The sequence below is a fragment of the Chionomys nivalis genome, chromosome 16, assembly GCF_950005125.1.
Source record: "Chionomys nivalis chromosome 16, mChiNiv1.1, whole genome shotgun sequence".
NCBI classification, from domain to species: Eukaryota; Metazoa; Chordata; class Mammalia; order Rodentia; family Cricetidae; genus Chionomys; species Chionomys nivalis.
Genome location: NC_080101.1, coordinates 34,680,812 through 34,696,876, shown reverse-complemented (window position 1 = coordinate 34,696,876; position 16,065 = coordinate 34,680,812). Strand labels below are relative to the sequence as shown.

The 16,065-nt window shown below is 44.2% G+C and overlaps 1 protein-coding gene across 2 annotated transcripts in view; it reads left to right on the top strand.

Annotated features, from left to right (window-relative positions):
• The window catches only part of Mdn1 (midasin AAA ATPase 1), a 122,787-nt gene that overhangs the window by 78,517 nt on the left and 28,205 nt on the right, over positions 1 to 16,065 (top strand). For both annotated transcript variants that reach the window (XM_057790246.1, XM_057790247.1), the window contains 18 exons: positions 139 to 526; positions 1,068 to 1,177; positions 2,009 to 2,717; positions 5,074 to 5,235; positions 5,370 to 5,643; positions 6,194 to 6,429; positions 6,999 to 7,094; positions 7,605 to 7,699; positions 8,053 to 8,174; positions 8,483 to 8,629; positions 9,096 to 9,205; positions 9,866 to 9,939; positions 10,391 to 10,583; positions 11,987 to 12,149; positions 12,996 to 13,142; positions 13,899 to 14,025; positions 14,927 to 15,032; positions 15,662 to 15,777. In XM_057790246.1, coding sequence (XP_057646229.1) covers positions 139 to 526; positions 1,068 to 1,177; positions 2,009 to 2,717; positions 5,074 to 5,235; positions 5,370 to 5,643; positions 6,194 to 6,429; positions 6,999 to 7,094; positions 7,605 to 7,699; positions 8,053 to 8,174; positions 8,483 to 8,629; positions 9,096 to 9,205; positions 9,866 to 9,939; positions 10,391 to 10,583; positions 11,987 to 12,149; positions 12,996 to 13,142; positions 13,899 to 14,025; positions 14,927 to 15,032; positions 15,662 to 15,777 — 3,375 coding nt within the window. The remainder of the gene's footprint in view (positions 1 to 138; positions 527 to 1,067; positions 1,178 to 2,008; positions 2,718 to 5,073; positions 5,236 to 5,369; positions 5,644 to 6,193; positions 6,430 to 6,998; positions 7,095 to 7,604; positions 7,700 to 8,052; positions 8,175 to 8,482; positions 8,630 to 9,095; positions 9,206 to 9,865; positions 9,940 to 10,390; positions 10,584 to 11,986; positions 12,150 to 12,995; positions 13,143 to 13,898; positions 14,026 to 14,926; positions 15,033 to 15,661; positions 15,778 to 16,065) is intronic.

Below are 16,065 nucleotides of genomic sequence, written 5' to 3'. Positions count from 1 at the left end.
GGTTATAAATAGAAAGTCATGCAAGATCACATGAGAAATTCACCTTTAAATAATAACAGTCTGTGGTTAATAGTTCCTGAAGTGAAAGGTTGTTTGAGTCACTGCCTCTGTAAGTGCTGTGTTGTGTGTCCCCCATAGACGCACAGACTCACGGCTCCAGAGGCTGGTGCTGTGCTGGCACCTGCTCGGCCTCACAGAGCTGCTTCCCGTGCACCAGCGGCAGAAGTACATGCAGAACTGTGAACGGCTGCTGCTTGGAGACAGCCAGGCCTTCCAGCATGTGGAGCAGATTCTTGGGAACATGGGTGGTCAGGAGGTGCTGCCCAAAGAACTTCTCTGCCTCTTGCTCGCCTCCCTGCACTACTTTTCTGATGAAGTGGAGAGTAAGCAGAACCTCCCTGAAGCAGCCAGGCGCGGGAGACTCTGGGTGAGCCTTGGCTTACTCCAGATTCAGACTTGGCTTCCCCAGGCACGTTTCGACCCTGCAGTGAAGAAGGCATACAAGCTCAAGTATGCCCAAGAGGAGGTAAGGGCCAGGTGGAAAGCCTGGGCTGGGCTGCCTGGCTCACTGAATTTGCATATAACTTACTCCTTTGTGCCCTATAAGGCTGTTTAGAGCAGGGAGAGTTCTCACAAGTCTTGCAATGACTGCATTTTCTTCTAAGATTTTTGACTTGACTTAGCAGAGGGGAAACAGGCATTGTCAGAGAAATAACGGAATAGTGTCCCTAGACCCTAGAGATTGTGAGTGGAATTCAAATAATATGACCCTTGCTACCACTTGAACATCCAAACAAACTGAAGAAACTAACATACTAAGATACATGTACTGTATTTTGAAGAGGAGCTGATAGAGGATGAAAGTTAGGCAGCTATAGGTAGACACTTAATATTTTTGTGGTATGAGTAATACAGTTCCTTTTGCCTAACAGTTTTGAGTTGAGTGGCCCAGGTCTTTGGGTCATTCAGATCCCTATCCATCTTACTGTTCTGCCCACACTGAGAACATTGTCTTCATGTGCATGGTCGCCGCTGTGGCCACCGTTTGTTGTTTGCTTTTCCATTAGTTATGCCAGCTGCAGTGTGAGTGGAAGACCCGGAACCTGTTGTCCCACCTACAGACTGGAAGGGACCTGGAAGACGAAATGATTGTCAGGCACTCTCATCCACACATCAGGTAAGGCAGCAGAGTGTGTGTTGGGTGTGAGAGGTAGAAAAGGTAAAGAGATTGACTACTGCATTGCAGTTATGTTAATGTGGTGGTGACATAGCTCAGCTATATGACCAGTTAGATCCAGATCATTCATTGTGGTCAGGAAGAAGGTATATTCAAAAAGAGGGGAAAGATGCTGAAGGTTGGACTGAAGAGATGACTTAGTGATAAAGGGTGTGTACTACTCAGGCAGAGGACCCAACTTGATTCCCATCACTCACATTGAGAGGCTCACAGCCACCTGTAAGTAGCTTTGGGGTATCTTGATGCCTCATGCCTCTGGCCTCCGCAGGCACCTTCACTTAAGTGACCATACCCACATATAGACACACATACACAACATACATATACACAATTAAAGATAAATTAAATATTTTTTAATGTTATTGAAGGCCAGATAGTGGTGCCTTTAATACTAGCACTAGGAAGGCAGAGGCAAGCAGATCTCTTGTGTTTGAGTGGTCTGTGGAGTAAGTTCCAGGACAGCCAGAGCAACACAGAGAAAGCCTGCTTAATGCTATCCAGTCTGTGTCCATAAAGCAAAGGCAGATTGTTGGATCAGCCTCTGTCAGTGAGCTGTGGCAAGGCTTTGATGAGATGTATTGAAAGTACTTTTCAAATATGTGTGGTATTCCATGAATGCTTAAAGATGTTACCCAGTCTCATTATCATTGCTAATATTACCCTCACAGTTCTTATTAGCTAATGTCTTCATTGTCTTTCCCGATTTGAGGGCCCAGTCCAGATTCGCTACTTTTCTAACAGCATTTGTATGTTGTGTTAATTTTCCTTCAGGTTACTTCCTCAAAGGATCAGTCAGCTGGAGAATGTAGTTCACAGCCTGTCAAAAAAACAGGCCTTCAGACCCCACCAACCCAGTTACGAGTCCTTGGTACAAGAGATCCACCACTACGTCACTAGCATTGCCGAGGTCGCTGCCGTTCAGGACCTGCTCATGCGACTCCTTCAGGCCCTCCACACAGACAGATCAAGGTCTGCTCAAGTGCTCCAGAACCTTTTAAAGGAGGAGGCCTCTTGGCAGCAGTCCCATCACCAGTTTAGGAAGCGACTGGTAGAAGAGTATGCCTTGTATCCAGACACCGTCGCCCCACTGCAGGCATCTGTCTTGCAGTTGCAGCATGGCATGAGGCTCGTGGCATCTGAAGTCCATGCCTCCCTCCACAGCAGTATGATCTGTGCAGAAAATCTGGGGGCCCTGTCCATGGCTGTGCTAGCTTTCCCGTCTGTGGGCCCCAGTTTCCCTACCTATCATGCTCATGCAGATGCTTTGTGCTCTGTGAACTCAGTGGAAGCTCTGCAAGGTCTGGGGAAACTGATGGTCAAGCGCTCAGGAGGAAAGGAAAGAGAAGGCAAGAGCCAGCAGCAGCCTTACCCGACCCGGGAGCAGTTACTGATGAACGCTCTCCTTTACCTGCGTTCCCATGTGCTGTACAAAGGCGAGCTGGATCAGAGGGCCCTGCTGCTCTTCAGACATCTATGCCAAGTAAGCCTAATGCCAAGAGGACTGCCTGCTATGATAGAGAATGGTTGGGAAGTAGGTTTTCATCCGATGCTTCCCTTTTCTCCATTGATTACGAAGTGTGTATAGGAGGTGGGGGCGGGAGCTGGGCTGGGCTTTTTTTGTAGCTGTTTGGCTGGCTTTTTTTTTTTTTTTTTTTTTTTTTTGAGGGTCTTGGGTCTTTCTGACTGCCCTGGCACTCATTATGTAGCCCAGACTACTAGCCTCAGACTTGTGACACCTATTCTAACTTATCGCTTGAAATCTTAGGTTACAGGTGTGTACCAGCATAGCAGGCTTGCCCAGCTCCTTCAAAATCTTTAAAAGATTAACTGGGCCCTCCTTTGTGGTGTGTATTATAAGCATTTTTTTAAAATAATATAATATACCTCAAATTTATAGATTTTACTTTGTAACAATAGCTTGCTAAGAAATTAATATTATAGTATAGTGACCTAATGCTCAGCAACTAAAAGAATATGCTGTTCAGGGTTGATTCTGTGCTGTGCGTGGAGTGTGATACTCTTAGGTTGCTAGAGCTGTGAGACACACAGCAAGGCACTAGTGAGTCATCTGCTTAGTATTTAAATCCAATAGCACTTAGTAATCATTCCTGCTTGCTGCATTATTTACCTGTCATATATTTCCTCACTAATTTTCTCATATCTGTGCATCCATTAGGTTACTTTGTACAGGTAATACTTTATTTACTATTTTAGAGAGAAAAACAGTAAATCTCATAGAAAATAGTCCTGCATCTTTGGGTAACCTAGAGAACAGGATTGATTATGGGACAAAAATTAAACCTGTGCTGAAGGTGTAGCTCAGTTGTGCTGTCCCAGCACACCATAGGACCTAAGTTTGACTCCTTAGGACCTTCTAAACCAGGGCGCTTACATACAGATCTGTCATTCTAGCATGAAGATCAAGAGTTATCCTGACCTCAACCAGTTCCTGGCTCACCTGTCTCAAATCCATTAACTCTAGCTCTTTATCTTTAAAAATTAAATAAATATGGGCTTAGCTGTTTTTCAAGAAGATCTTGGTTTGGTTCCCAGCACCCATGTGCCTCTTAAAACTGCCTGTAACTCTAGTTTCAGGGAATCTAGAAACTTTCCTGGCCTCCTAAGGGCAGAAGTTATGCATATGGTGTATATACATGCATATAGGCAAAATATCCTAACACATAAAAATTGAATTTTTAAAAACATAAATGACTTTTAATTCAACTATCTTTCTTTAATGATACCTACTATTTCCTAAACCCTCAAAAATATTTGATGGCAACACTTGGGCATACACCCAATTAATTCCAGCATTTACAGAGTAGAGGCAGGAGGATCAGGAGAAAACCAGCTGCACTACATAAAGAGTTTGAGGATAGCCTGGGATACATGAGACTTAAATGAAAAGAAGAAAAGAAGGGGTTGGAGGGCTAGTTGAGAAGTTAAGAGTTGGATTGCCAGGACTCACGTGGCATCTCCTGATCATCCTTGACTCCAGTTCCAGGGACCCTTCTCCTCTCGGGTCTCTGGCTACCAGGTACACCCAGTGCACAGGCATGCAGGCAAGCAGAACATCCATTCATATTTAATTAAATTGTAATTTTAAAAGACCTACATAAAAAAAAAGAAAACTAAACAACAAGAAAAAAACACATGTGATTGTCTGTTGGTTTCCTTCATTTAATACATTTTTGTTGTTGGAGACGATTTCACTGTAGCTCTAGCCTCTGCCTATCATCATTTATAGTTTTTGCCAATTTAAGGACCTAAAATCTGAGACAGCAGGGCATTCAGGAAGTGTCTAGCATAGTCTGATGTTGAAACCTAGGCCAGCTTGCTAAAGTGCCTACTAAATGGCATTCTTTTTCCACTCCTTCACCCCCTTGAACAAAAAGTATACTAGGGTTAGCTGTACCGTAGCATACGTGTAGAGCGTTGAAATTGTAGCAGTGCAGAAGCCAGGAAAGTGATGATGACCCACAGCTTGAACAAAAGTCCATTAGCTCTCTGCTACATGGGATTTTGTTTCTTAGCTGTTGTCTTGTGTTTGGGGGCCCTCAGTACCTTCATACACGTGGGAAGCCAAGATTGATGAATCTTGCCTGTGGTCCTGTGAATGCTTCCTTTTTCTGCCCGGCCGGGCGGTGGTGGCACACACCTTTAATCCCAGCACTCGGGAGGCAGAGGCAGGCGGATCTCTGTGAGTTCGAGGCCAGCCTGGTCTACAAAGGGAGTTCCAGGACAGGCTCCAAAGCTACAGAGAAACCCTGTCTCGAAAAACCAAAAAACAAAACAAAACAAAAAAAACAACTTTTTCTGCCCGTATGACCTTTCAGGAGATCATCAATGAATGGGATGAACAGGAGCGCATAGCCCAAGAGAAGGCAGAAGAAGAGAACAGCCTGTACAGATACCGAAGCAGGAGCTGCAGGGCAGCCCTGAGTGAGGAGGAGGAGGAAGAACTCGAGCTCAGAAAACTCTTCCCACTGCATGAAAAGGTAGCGGGTTATGCTCTGTGGCTATATTAGCATTCATTGTTTAGTAGTAATGGCACTATTCTCTTGACCTTTCATACTCCTTCTCTCCATTTTCTGCAGATTGTAATCAAACTCATTGTTCTATTGCTGTTTAGGACTTTGCTGATATTTTGATAGAACAAACTCTAGAGGAGAAAAAAGGAGCTTCAGAAAGGCAAGAAGAGGAGGAAGCCACAGACCCAGCTCTCCTGTCCCAGAGTTCAATGCAGGCAGTGATGCTGATACATCAACAGTTGTGCCTCAGCTTTGCACGGTCCCTTTGGTACCAACAGACTGTGCCACCACATGAAGCAAAACACTATCTCAGCCTGTTTCTATCCTGCTATCAGACTGGAGCATCTCTGGTGACACACTTCTACCCTCTGATGGGTATGGAAGTTCTCGTAAATGCTCTTGGGAAATCAAAATGGGTAGATGATTTTGCTATTTCTGGAACAATTTAAGATAACGAAATTGCCATTTTCATTTAGTTTCCTGTTCCGAGTTCTCATAGCTTAAAATTTTTAAATCTTGATTTAAAAGTCTACAGTAGTACAGATTTTCATTAGTAGCCTATGAGAAAAGATGTGGACTTGATTTGTGTGTTGTTTTTTCTTTGAAGTGTTTCCACTTTTTCTCTGGTTGTTTATTTTATATGATGCTAAGAGTACAACCTCAGTACCTCACATTGAGATACATTCTTTGTCTCTAACTTCATATATGTTTTAAAACAATCTGGGAACTCAGCAATTCTTTGCAACTCACGGAATCTGGTTTGACATCAGTTGGTTGCATGATGTTTCCGACATGAAACTTACAATTACTCCATTGGAAAGAACCTTTAGTCCCAGTTAGTTCATTGTTTCTGACATCTTTATAACTTCTTGTTAAACAATTTTATTGAGTTCACTGACTTCCCATGATCTTGTTACCTTCACAGGTGTTGAGCTGAATGAGCATCTCCTGGGCAGTCAGCTTTTGGCCTGCTCTCTCTCCTATAACACTCTGTATGGGGAGGCATCCTCAGACCTGATGATGAAGCCTGACGGGCCCTATGATTTCTACCAGCACCCCAATGTGGCAGAAGCCCGGCAGTGCCAACCTGTGCTCCAAGGCTTTTCAGAAGCTGTCAGTCGGTTACTGGAGGACTGGCCAGAACATCCCGTACTGCAACAGGTAGTGCAGCCAGCTAGGAGGAGGAGTGAATTGCCCAAGGACCTAAATTTGTCCATAGGATGTGGCCTCAAACTGTCTCCAGTGATGATGTTTTGCATATTTGTACATAGACACAAAGGCTTACCTCTAACCCAGTAAGATCTTCCTCAAAAAATAGGGTAAACATGCCAGTTTCAGCAAATTTTACAGTAGCTCTTAATATAGGGAATAATAAAGTCAGAATCAGTATTATTTCCAGAATGATACAATTTATAAAAGATTTCCTTGCCATGCAGTGGTGGCGCCACCTTTAATCCCAGCACTCGATAGTCAGAGGCAGGCAGATCTCTGTGAGTTTGAGACCAGCTTGATCTACAGAGTGAGATCCAGGACAGCCAGGGCTATACAGAGAAAGCATGTCTCGGGTGGAATGGGGGAGGATTTCCTTCAGTCGGGTTCCCCATTGGGAAAGTTTTCTTCCACAGTTGTTTTGGTATTTGTGAAACATGGAGTAAATCATCCTGTCAGGACTCTTCAGAGTCAGCCACTGGCAATTCTACTCAGATACCCAAATCTTTCTTTTTTTTAAGCTTCTCATTGTAATGGACAGAATTCGTGGTTTCCCGCTCTCCAGTCCCATCTCAAAGCTACTGAATGGCTTAGAGATCCTTCTGGCAAAGGCACAGGTAAGATGATTTCTTTTCCTGGTTTGAGTTTTTGGTATTATGACAAGATTTCTCTTTTGACAACGATGTTAATACAAAAGGGTACAATTTGGTTTGGAGAAAGATGAAGATTTTTGGTCTTTAAGTTGAGGTGCGATTGGTGCCAGTTTGGAGTGTGGGGCCTGGTGGCCAGGGCTCTAAGGAACTCACTGTGCGGGGACAGTGACAACCTGTGATCATTCTCCATCCCCACACAGCCTCCACATTGTCTGCTGTCTTCCCACTTGACAGAAAGTAGTCAGGTGAATTTGTTCAAGGATCAAAGCTAGCAGCAGGAATTGTGACACAGTCATACACTCTGCTTTTGTCTGTCTCTGACTTCGACTCTGCTGTGCTGTAGCACATGCCTGCTTGTAATGCGGTAGCGATTGGGTCACAGTGGGACTTGTGGTGGGTGAAGGTTATGGGCCCAGTACTCGTAAGGAAAGTCCAACTTTGAATAATGGCAGCAAAAGGGCCTTGTTTCTTTAGGATTGGGAGGAGAATGCAAGTCGAGCATTGTCTCTCCGGAAACATCTTGATTTAGTCACTCAGATGATCATTCGGTGGCGTAAACTGGAGCTGAAGTAAGTGACCCCCCCCCCCTAGAGTTGTGTACCACATGGCAGTCACAGGTATGCTTTAATCATGGAGTTTAAAGCCAAGCTCTAAGCAGGCCATACATTTTAAGATAGGAAACTGAACGGCTTCGCCATGACCGTCTGTAAAAATGGGGAATTTTTGCTATTGTGGTGGTGCACATTTTTAATTCCTGCACTTTGGGGGCAGAGACAGGATTGCTGTGAGATTGAAGTCAGCCAGGGCTACATAGTGAGGATGCTTCCCCCACCTCCTCAAAAAAGTGAGCATTTACATTGTAAATTTATGATTTCAACTGGATTTACCTAAATGTCTCTGTCCGCACCCCCACCCTGGTCAGTTGCTGGTCAATGAGTTTGGATAATGCCATGAGACGCCATACTGAGAAATCCACCAAGCACTGGTTTTCCATCTATCAGATGCTGGAAAAGCACATGCAGGAACGTACAGAGGAGCAGGAAGGTAAGGCAGTCATAAAGTTACATTGTTCTATATGTCTAGGAACTAACTCAGTGTAAGTTAGTAGTTAGCATGCTTGAGTTAAAGCTGCTTCATACTAGTGTTTTATAATTCGCAGTGAGTACATTTAATACATAACTTTCATACAGGTTTTATGTGGAAGTCAGTCACTGTAACCATAATCTTTGTTCAGTTTGGTGTGGTACCTATCTAATGGCCCTTCCTCCTTTGATGCGTGGTACACTGCCTGCATTTTAGGGGCGGGAGGGATGGTTAAAGGCACATGTATGTTTTGTTCTTTGACTCTAAAGATGACAAGCAGATGACCCTGATGTTGCTGGTCAGCACATTACAAGCATTTATTGAAGGCTCTTCGCTGGGAGAGTTCCATGTCCGACTCCAGATGTTACTGGTGTTCCATTGTCATGTCTTACTGATGCCTCAAATTGAAGGAAAAGGTGAGGTTTTTTTTCCTCATTACCATGTACTGTTCGGTTATTTTGAGACTTGGCCTAACTATGAAGTCGTGGCTTGCCTAGAGCTTGCTGCATAGTACGTCCTGTGTAAAAACTGCTCATATCAGGAATTAAGTCATCACTACTTTAAATTGACTATAAATTGTATATTAATTACAGTTGAGGCATAGCGTCTTGATTTTATGAGTTTTAGATAAAGAATTTAAAGGATTGGTTTAAAGAGGTTGTCAGTAGATGATCTGCTCTGGCAGTAAATCTGCTAGAAGTTGAAATGAAAATATGGCAGCAACCTGCAGTTTTGAGGAATGCTAAGCTCAGATACGTTATAACAACCCTGACTCTGGAATGTGCTATAATTTTATGGCATGGATAATGAAGAAGGCTCAGGCTGGCACCAGAAGCAATATAGTGAATGTACTATGTTTGTTTCCTTTTTCATTTCTTCCAGATTCACTTTGCAGTGTTCTGTGGAATTTGTACCATTTTTACGAGCAATTTCTTGACCCAGTCCAAGCAAAAATTGTGGAACTTCGCTCCCCCATAGAAAAAGAACTTAAAGTAAGATTAGTAACTGTCATAATTACCCTTGAGAGAACAAAATCAGCCCATCCTTTTCTTTAGTTCTGTTCTTTCATCGTTATAAGAGTGAGGCAGGAGACAAGGGGAAGAGGCCACAGACGCTTATTAGAAAGCTACCACAGGGAAGTCTATGTGCCAGGTTACATGGGACATGTGCCATGAAGTGCCTTAGGGCAAGGAGAGTCAGCGAAGAGTAGGACTGAAGAGCCAACGCTGAGATGAGGACCATGACTGACTTGGTGATCTGTAAGCCGGAGTGCCTACCAGATGAGTTATTGGTGGCACCATTGGTCATTGTTTTGTTTTGTTTTTCAAGAAAGGGTTCCTCTGTGTAACACTCCTATCTGTTCTGGAACTAGCTCTGTAGACCAGGCTGGCCTCGAACACAACAGAGATCCCCCTGCCTGTGCCTCCCTGAGTGCTGGGATTAAAGGCGTGTGCCAACACCACCCGACGATCATCATTTTTTCATTGATTTGAGGCAATTACATGGTTCCCCTTTTAGTTTTCTATGTATTCCCGAACACTTTTTTGGTTTGGGATGGAATAGCCTCCAACCTTTGACAAGTAGGTAACATAGGGAGAAATGGAGATGCAAGCTTTATAAAAGCCTTTTCCTGATCTTCCTTTGTCTTTCAGGAATTTGTGAAGATATCAAAGTGGAATGATGTCAGCTTCTGGTCTATTAAACAATCTGTGGAAAAGACACATAGGTAATCTATCTTTTAAAACTGGGAATGACCTTTCAAGCCACGATTCTGTAGGGCGGGCTGCAAAGACTGCAATGTTTGCTCTGCCTGGCTTGTACTATGCTTATGCTTCCACGAACAACATGGAAATGTAGGAAAAATGTAAGCCTTAGGCAGAGCAGGCTATGTGCCCAGAGGGCTGGTCTTCTACCACCTACCAGCTGGTTATCTTGAGCAAAGCAACCCCATTGTGGCTGGCTTCCATGTCCTCTTGTAGAAGAGGTGGGGTAACAGTATTTGGCATATATTTTCTCCTAAAAATCCAAAATAATTATGAATACCTAAGGAGATCAGAATAACTATAAAAGATAAAAGGTATTGTATATGTGTATATGTATGCATTATAATTCTTTGCTTTCAAATTCCCTTACAATGGTTTGTTTTTAACCCTATATCTGTTATTGCTTGAGATCAGAACCCTCTTTAAATACATGAAGAAATTTGAAGCTGTCCTGAATGAACCCTGTCAGTCGTGTCTGGTAGAGAGCAACAAGGAAGAACATCCGGACTGTTTGCCAAAGCCAACAAAGGAAACTGAGACATCGCCCATTCGGAGTCTGAACGGGGCACTGAGGGAGACCCTGCTAGCACAGCCAACAGCACCCCAGGTACTAGTCCGTGAATGCTGCATGTCTAATCCCAAGGCAGTTAAACAGGATCTTTCTGGTTAAGAGATGACCTGGGAACCAGACAAGGAATGCCTTTGGGATGTTCTTCTTTGGATCTGTATAGCATTTGGTTATTTGCTTGGCCATACTACAGAATTAGGCAGAAACAACGATCCAGTGAGTTGACTCAGCGGATAAAGTGATTGATCTCGGAACCCACATAAATGTTAGAAAGAGAGAATCAACTCTGACAAAAATTCTGTGACCTGATTGCATCTAGACACATGGGTACATCTACAGATAATAAAATGAGCTAGTGGAGCGGAGCAGTTAGATGAGGACTCAGCTCAGGGCCTGCTGAGTTCACGCTGTAAATGCTTGCTTGTGCTTCCTTGCTAGCACTGTGTTTGAGATGGTGTGCAAAATTTCTGGAAATGTAAGCGACAGAGCTCTGAAGTGGATGCTGTCAGGTGGCTGCTCCTGCCACCTATCTTTGGGTGTGAGGAGCATTGCTCCAGAGAGTACTCATTTTGAATCTTACTGAGCTTCCCATCCTGGGGTTCACAGCATCACCAGTGAGGTCTCTGAGCTATTTTAGAATCATTGGATAAGTATAGTAACAAGTGCTCATATCTCCATATGCTGGCAAATTTCTACAGACTATTTATCAACTCTCTGCTGCCACACTTGGATCAAATTTTTTTTTAATGTTTTTTGGTTTTTCAAGACAGGGTTTCTCTGTGGTTTTGGAGCCTGTCCTGGAACTAGCTCTTGTAGACCAGGCTGGTCTCGAACTCACAGAGAACCGCCTGCCTCTGCCTCCCGAGTGCTGGGATTAAAGGCGTGCGCCACCACCGCCCGGCTCGTATCAAAATTTTTGATTTGCTGATGGTGACAACATATGGATTTCAGGCTTGGGGGTGCTAGTGATGAAAATGTGCCACAGTGGATGAAGTTTTCCCTTTAATTGATAATTGACCTCAACACCTGGTGAACTGTCCTTGGGACCAGAAGGATAGGGATACACAGCCCATTTGCCTTGATTTGTACCTGAACACATTGGTTTGGTACCACGATGACCACAGTCTTACTGTTCATTGTATCTTGTTAGGTTAAAACCTTATGACATGCTAGGTCATCCGCATACAAAAAAATAATTCAGGTTTCTAAACATCCATATATATGTGCTATATCTATTCCTGAGATGATGATTTTGTGTTTGCTGGACAAGGAGGAAGGCAGAAGTTGGCGGATCTCTGTGAGTTTGAGGCCATCCTGCTCTACAAAGCAAGTTCCAGAACAGCCAGGTCTACACAGAGAAATCCTGTCTTGAAATTAAAAGAAGGGAGGATGTGACTGTTGCTCTGTTTCTTGGTAGGGAACTAACCTGTACTGTCTCAAAGACTTCCCTTACAGAGCGGTATCAGCTCACTGGTCCTTTGTCTGTGGAGGGAGAGCTTCTGTGTCGCTTGCCGAAACTCTCAAAGCGAATGAAGAAAATATGCCTGGTGTTTATGAAGAAGAGCCCCCTACCTTACCTAGTGGAAAGCCTTGACCAGTTCACTGGTAAGTGCCCACAGCCAGGGCAAAAGTGAGACTTACTCTCTCCACCCCCCACCCCCCCCCAACACACACACTGCCCATGATGGCCGGGAATGTGGGACCTGTGTCTCTTTTGACATCTTGTACACTATTTAAACAAGTATGCTAAAAATCAAAGTCCAAAGGCTGAGACCTGATAATAATGTAGAGGATCTTAATTTCATCCTTCTTTCTTCACGTGCAAAGTCTTTTTCTCTGAGACAGGGTGTCTCTTTGTAACAGCCTTGGTTGTCCTGGAACTTATGCCATAGACCATGCGCTCGAGAGGCAGATGAATGAAATGAATCTCTGTGAGTTTGAGGCCCAGCCTGGTTTACAAAGTGAGGTTCAGGGCTATTATACAGAGAAAGAAACCCTGTCTCAAAAGAACTAAATAAAGAAATGAACTACAGATAAGTGCTTCTGAAGTTGTATAGATTAAAAGAGCATTTAGCTTATACTAACTATAAGGAAGGAATGGAATACAATTATCAAATTCTCCTGGACGATTAAAATTCATGGCATAATAAGCTACACAATTGGTACTCAAAAATAGGTTTTGTGGGGATTTTTTGTTTTGTTTTGTCTTGTTTTGGTTTTTCTTTGGTTTGTTGGTTTGGTCTATTTTTAAGAGATACATTATTTTCCCATTTCTGTGCATTTTTACAAGTGTAGTTCAAACGATTGAACATCTGCCAAATGCTAGGAACTGTTAGGAGTGCAGGTGAAAGAGGAATGGTCCTTACCGTAGCCCCCATGCCACAGGAGCTCCTAGACACAGAGCACGCGTGCACGCGTTAATAAGGCCTTGGGATTTTGTTTTCCCTATAGGTGAAGTGGTTTCTTCTGTAAGTGAGTTGCAGAGCTTAAGTGTGGAACCCTCTGCTGAGAAAGAAAAGCAGCAGTCAGAAGCCAAGCACATTCTCATGCGGAAGCATCGCGCTTTGTCGGATCTCTTTAAACACCTTGCACAAATCGGTAAGGGATGCTCCTGAAACACTGAAAAGTACAGTTGCCAGCTTTCGTGTTTATTTTCAGGTTTTAGGATGTGAGTGTGCACACATGATCTGTGCGGGTACTAGTGGAGACCAGAAGAGCGTCTGTTCCCCTGGAGCTGGAACTATAGACAGTTGAAACTGAACGAAGGTCATCAGGAAGAGCAGCAAATACTCTTACCCACTGAGCCTTATCCCCAGCCCCTGTAATCAGCCTGGGGGTAGTGGTGACATGGGTGATTTGGGGAGACATTCCTGAAACATAAAGTACTAGACAGAGTTGTGGAATGTTGTTCTAAGAGTTGCAGGCACACATAGGAGAATGCTACAATGAACTACTGGTCCCCACACCTTTTCAGGTTTTGTGGTGCGGTACCTAGAACTGATATTTTCTGCTTTCGGTAGTGTTTTTACTCCCCTGTCACAGGTAGAGAACGGTGCTTTTCAGCATCTGAGTCATTTTGGGAATCGTGTTAAAACACAGGGACTTATCCTGTTTTAGTTGGTGCATTTCTTTATTGCCGCATAGTCCAAGTCGGCCTCATACTCATGATCCTTCTCTCCTCCCGGCTCCTTTACCCCACGGGCTGGGTCATAGGCATGGACTGTCACCCCTGGCTACAAGTTTCTGGGAATAACATGTCACAAACTTTACTTGGACTAGAGGGGCGTTTGGGGTGGGGGTATAGCCTTTTCTCGATGAGTTACTTTACTTTAATGAGTGCTGTTGATTTCCTAGGTCTGTCGTATCGAAAAGGCCTTGCCTGGGCCCGTACAAAAAGTCCTCAAGAGTTGCTTCATCTTCACCCGTTAGATCTCAAGAGCGCGTTATCTATAGTCAGCAGCACTCAGGAGGCCCATTCTAGGTTGGTTTGTTTTTAAGTTGTTCATTGAGGAAGTCAATAAACTTCCAGGAGAGTTGACGGTTACGAAAGGATCTAGTATTTAATGCATTGAGTGTTCCTTTTCCTCTGCCTCTCCTTCACGTGTTTGCCCCCTGCTGTTGGTCTGCAGTGCTAAGTGTGCTTCGCTGCTGGCCTGCAGCCTCACCCCGCGTCCTTGGCTTCCCTGATGTCTGCTCGCTTGACTTGAATTTACAATTGGGGATCTCTTAGTAGCCATGGGTTCTGCTTGTGTGTGAGTTCTAAAATACTCAGTTTGAGAACTGAACACCTTGAGACAGAGCTGTCTTTGTTGTCACCTACCTAGAGGTCTCTAAGCAATCTGCATGTGTTTTAATGTTCAGTGTCTTTGTGGGACTTTAAATTTGAGTTGAACAGCACTGTAAAGGGGAAAGTTGTATAGCAGCTTCCTAGAGTTAGAGCTTTTCAAGATAATTTCCAAATGTGCTTGCAGTCTCGTTTTGGTCCCCATGTGACTCAGTGAGTTGTCCTCTCCTTTAGACAAGACACATGTTTTCCGGCTTATTTTATTCTCTAGCACCTGTGTGGCCCCATGTTAAGCTGTTCCTGCCTTGTTAGCATTTTGTGCATGTCTATCCCTAGTTCTTTGTCTGTTCACGTCAGTTGCATAAGACATGCCTTCCATCATCAAGTTAGTTTATGAAGCTTTCCCTGGAGAAAACAGACATTGCTGCTGCTTGTTTGCCAGTAATGCTTCCAGTGCTAAGTGCCCTGCTCCTAGACACATTGATTTCATTGTTGACTCTGGCTTATACCCAATAGATAGATCCCAAGTCTTGAGTCCTTGGGATCTTCAGTGGGCAGTTGTAGTTTAATACAATAAGTTGCTTGATTTCTTTTCTAGGCTCCTCACAGAAATTTCATCTTTGTGGGATGGGTGCCAGAAGTATTTTTATCGCTCTCTTGCACGGCACACCAGGCTTACTGCAGCCCTAGCAGCTCCTGTCAAGGTAGACTCACACGGGCTGGGAAAGCATCTGCTCTATTCGTCCGTGTCACCATCTTCATCAGATAGTAACAAGCTGGTTAAATTTAAATCAGTGTAATTTAGTGTGGTCCTAGAACAGCTTAGAGTAAGTTCCACCACATTTGCCAAGAGCACCACTTAACTCTCATGAGTTGAGAACAGACTGCATCTGCCCAGTTTTTGGTGTTATATTTCATTCCTCCTCATGGATGTCAGTGATCAGAAGCTAGTCTGAAGGCCACGGCTGGAAGACACGATGCACTGCTGCTCACACACACTACGTGTGTGTAAGGTCACCTGGGTTTCACAGAATAGCTTTTAGGGACTGGAAAGATGGCTCAGTGGTTAAGAGCACTGGCTGCTCTTAGGAAGGACCCAGGTTCAGTTTTCAGCACTCACATGGTGCTTCATTACTGTCTGACTCCAGTTCCAGGACATCAGACTTACCTCCAGACATGTACATGTACACATGCATACATGCAGGCAAAACAAGTAAAGTCGTAGTTTTTTTTAAGGAAGAAATAATTTCTGGTGGACCCTCTGGTGCATGTGTGAGGAGGACAGGGGTTATCAGCAATGCCTTCACCGTGCTTTTTCTCTTCCTTCTGCCAGGAGATGGGCATGGGTAATGTTGAGAGGTGTAAAGGGTTCTCAGCGCACTTGATGAAGCTGCTCATCCGACAGCGTCGCTCCCTGACCACACTGACTGAGCAGTGGATCATCCTCAGGTATGTTCATGTGCTGAGAGGACTTGCCTCCCCTCTCTGGAGTGGATTGGAGCCCAGAGAGGTCGGTAGAGTTTCTTTGAGCACTACTGCTTCATTTGATGCCAGGCACTATGCATGGACTGGTTGAAAAGCAGTCTGTTGGAGCGAGTTCAGGACCCGGCAAAAACAGTAAGAAGAGTTCTGTGAGCTGGGTCTGGAATGAGGACCTTCACTGTGGATAAGCTGATGGTCAGGGTTGTGTTTTTGGTCGTAGGGCTTCCCAGTCTTTGGGATGAGATTAGGTCTGCC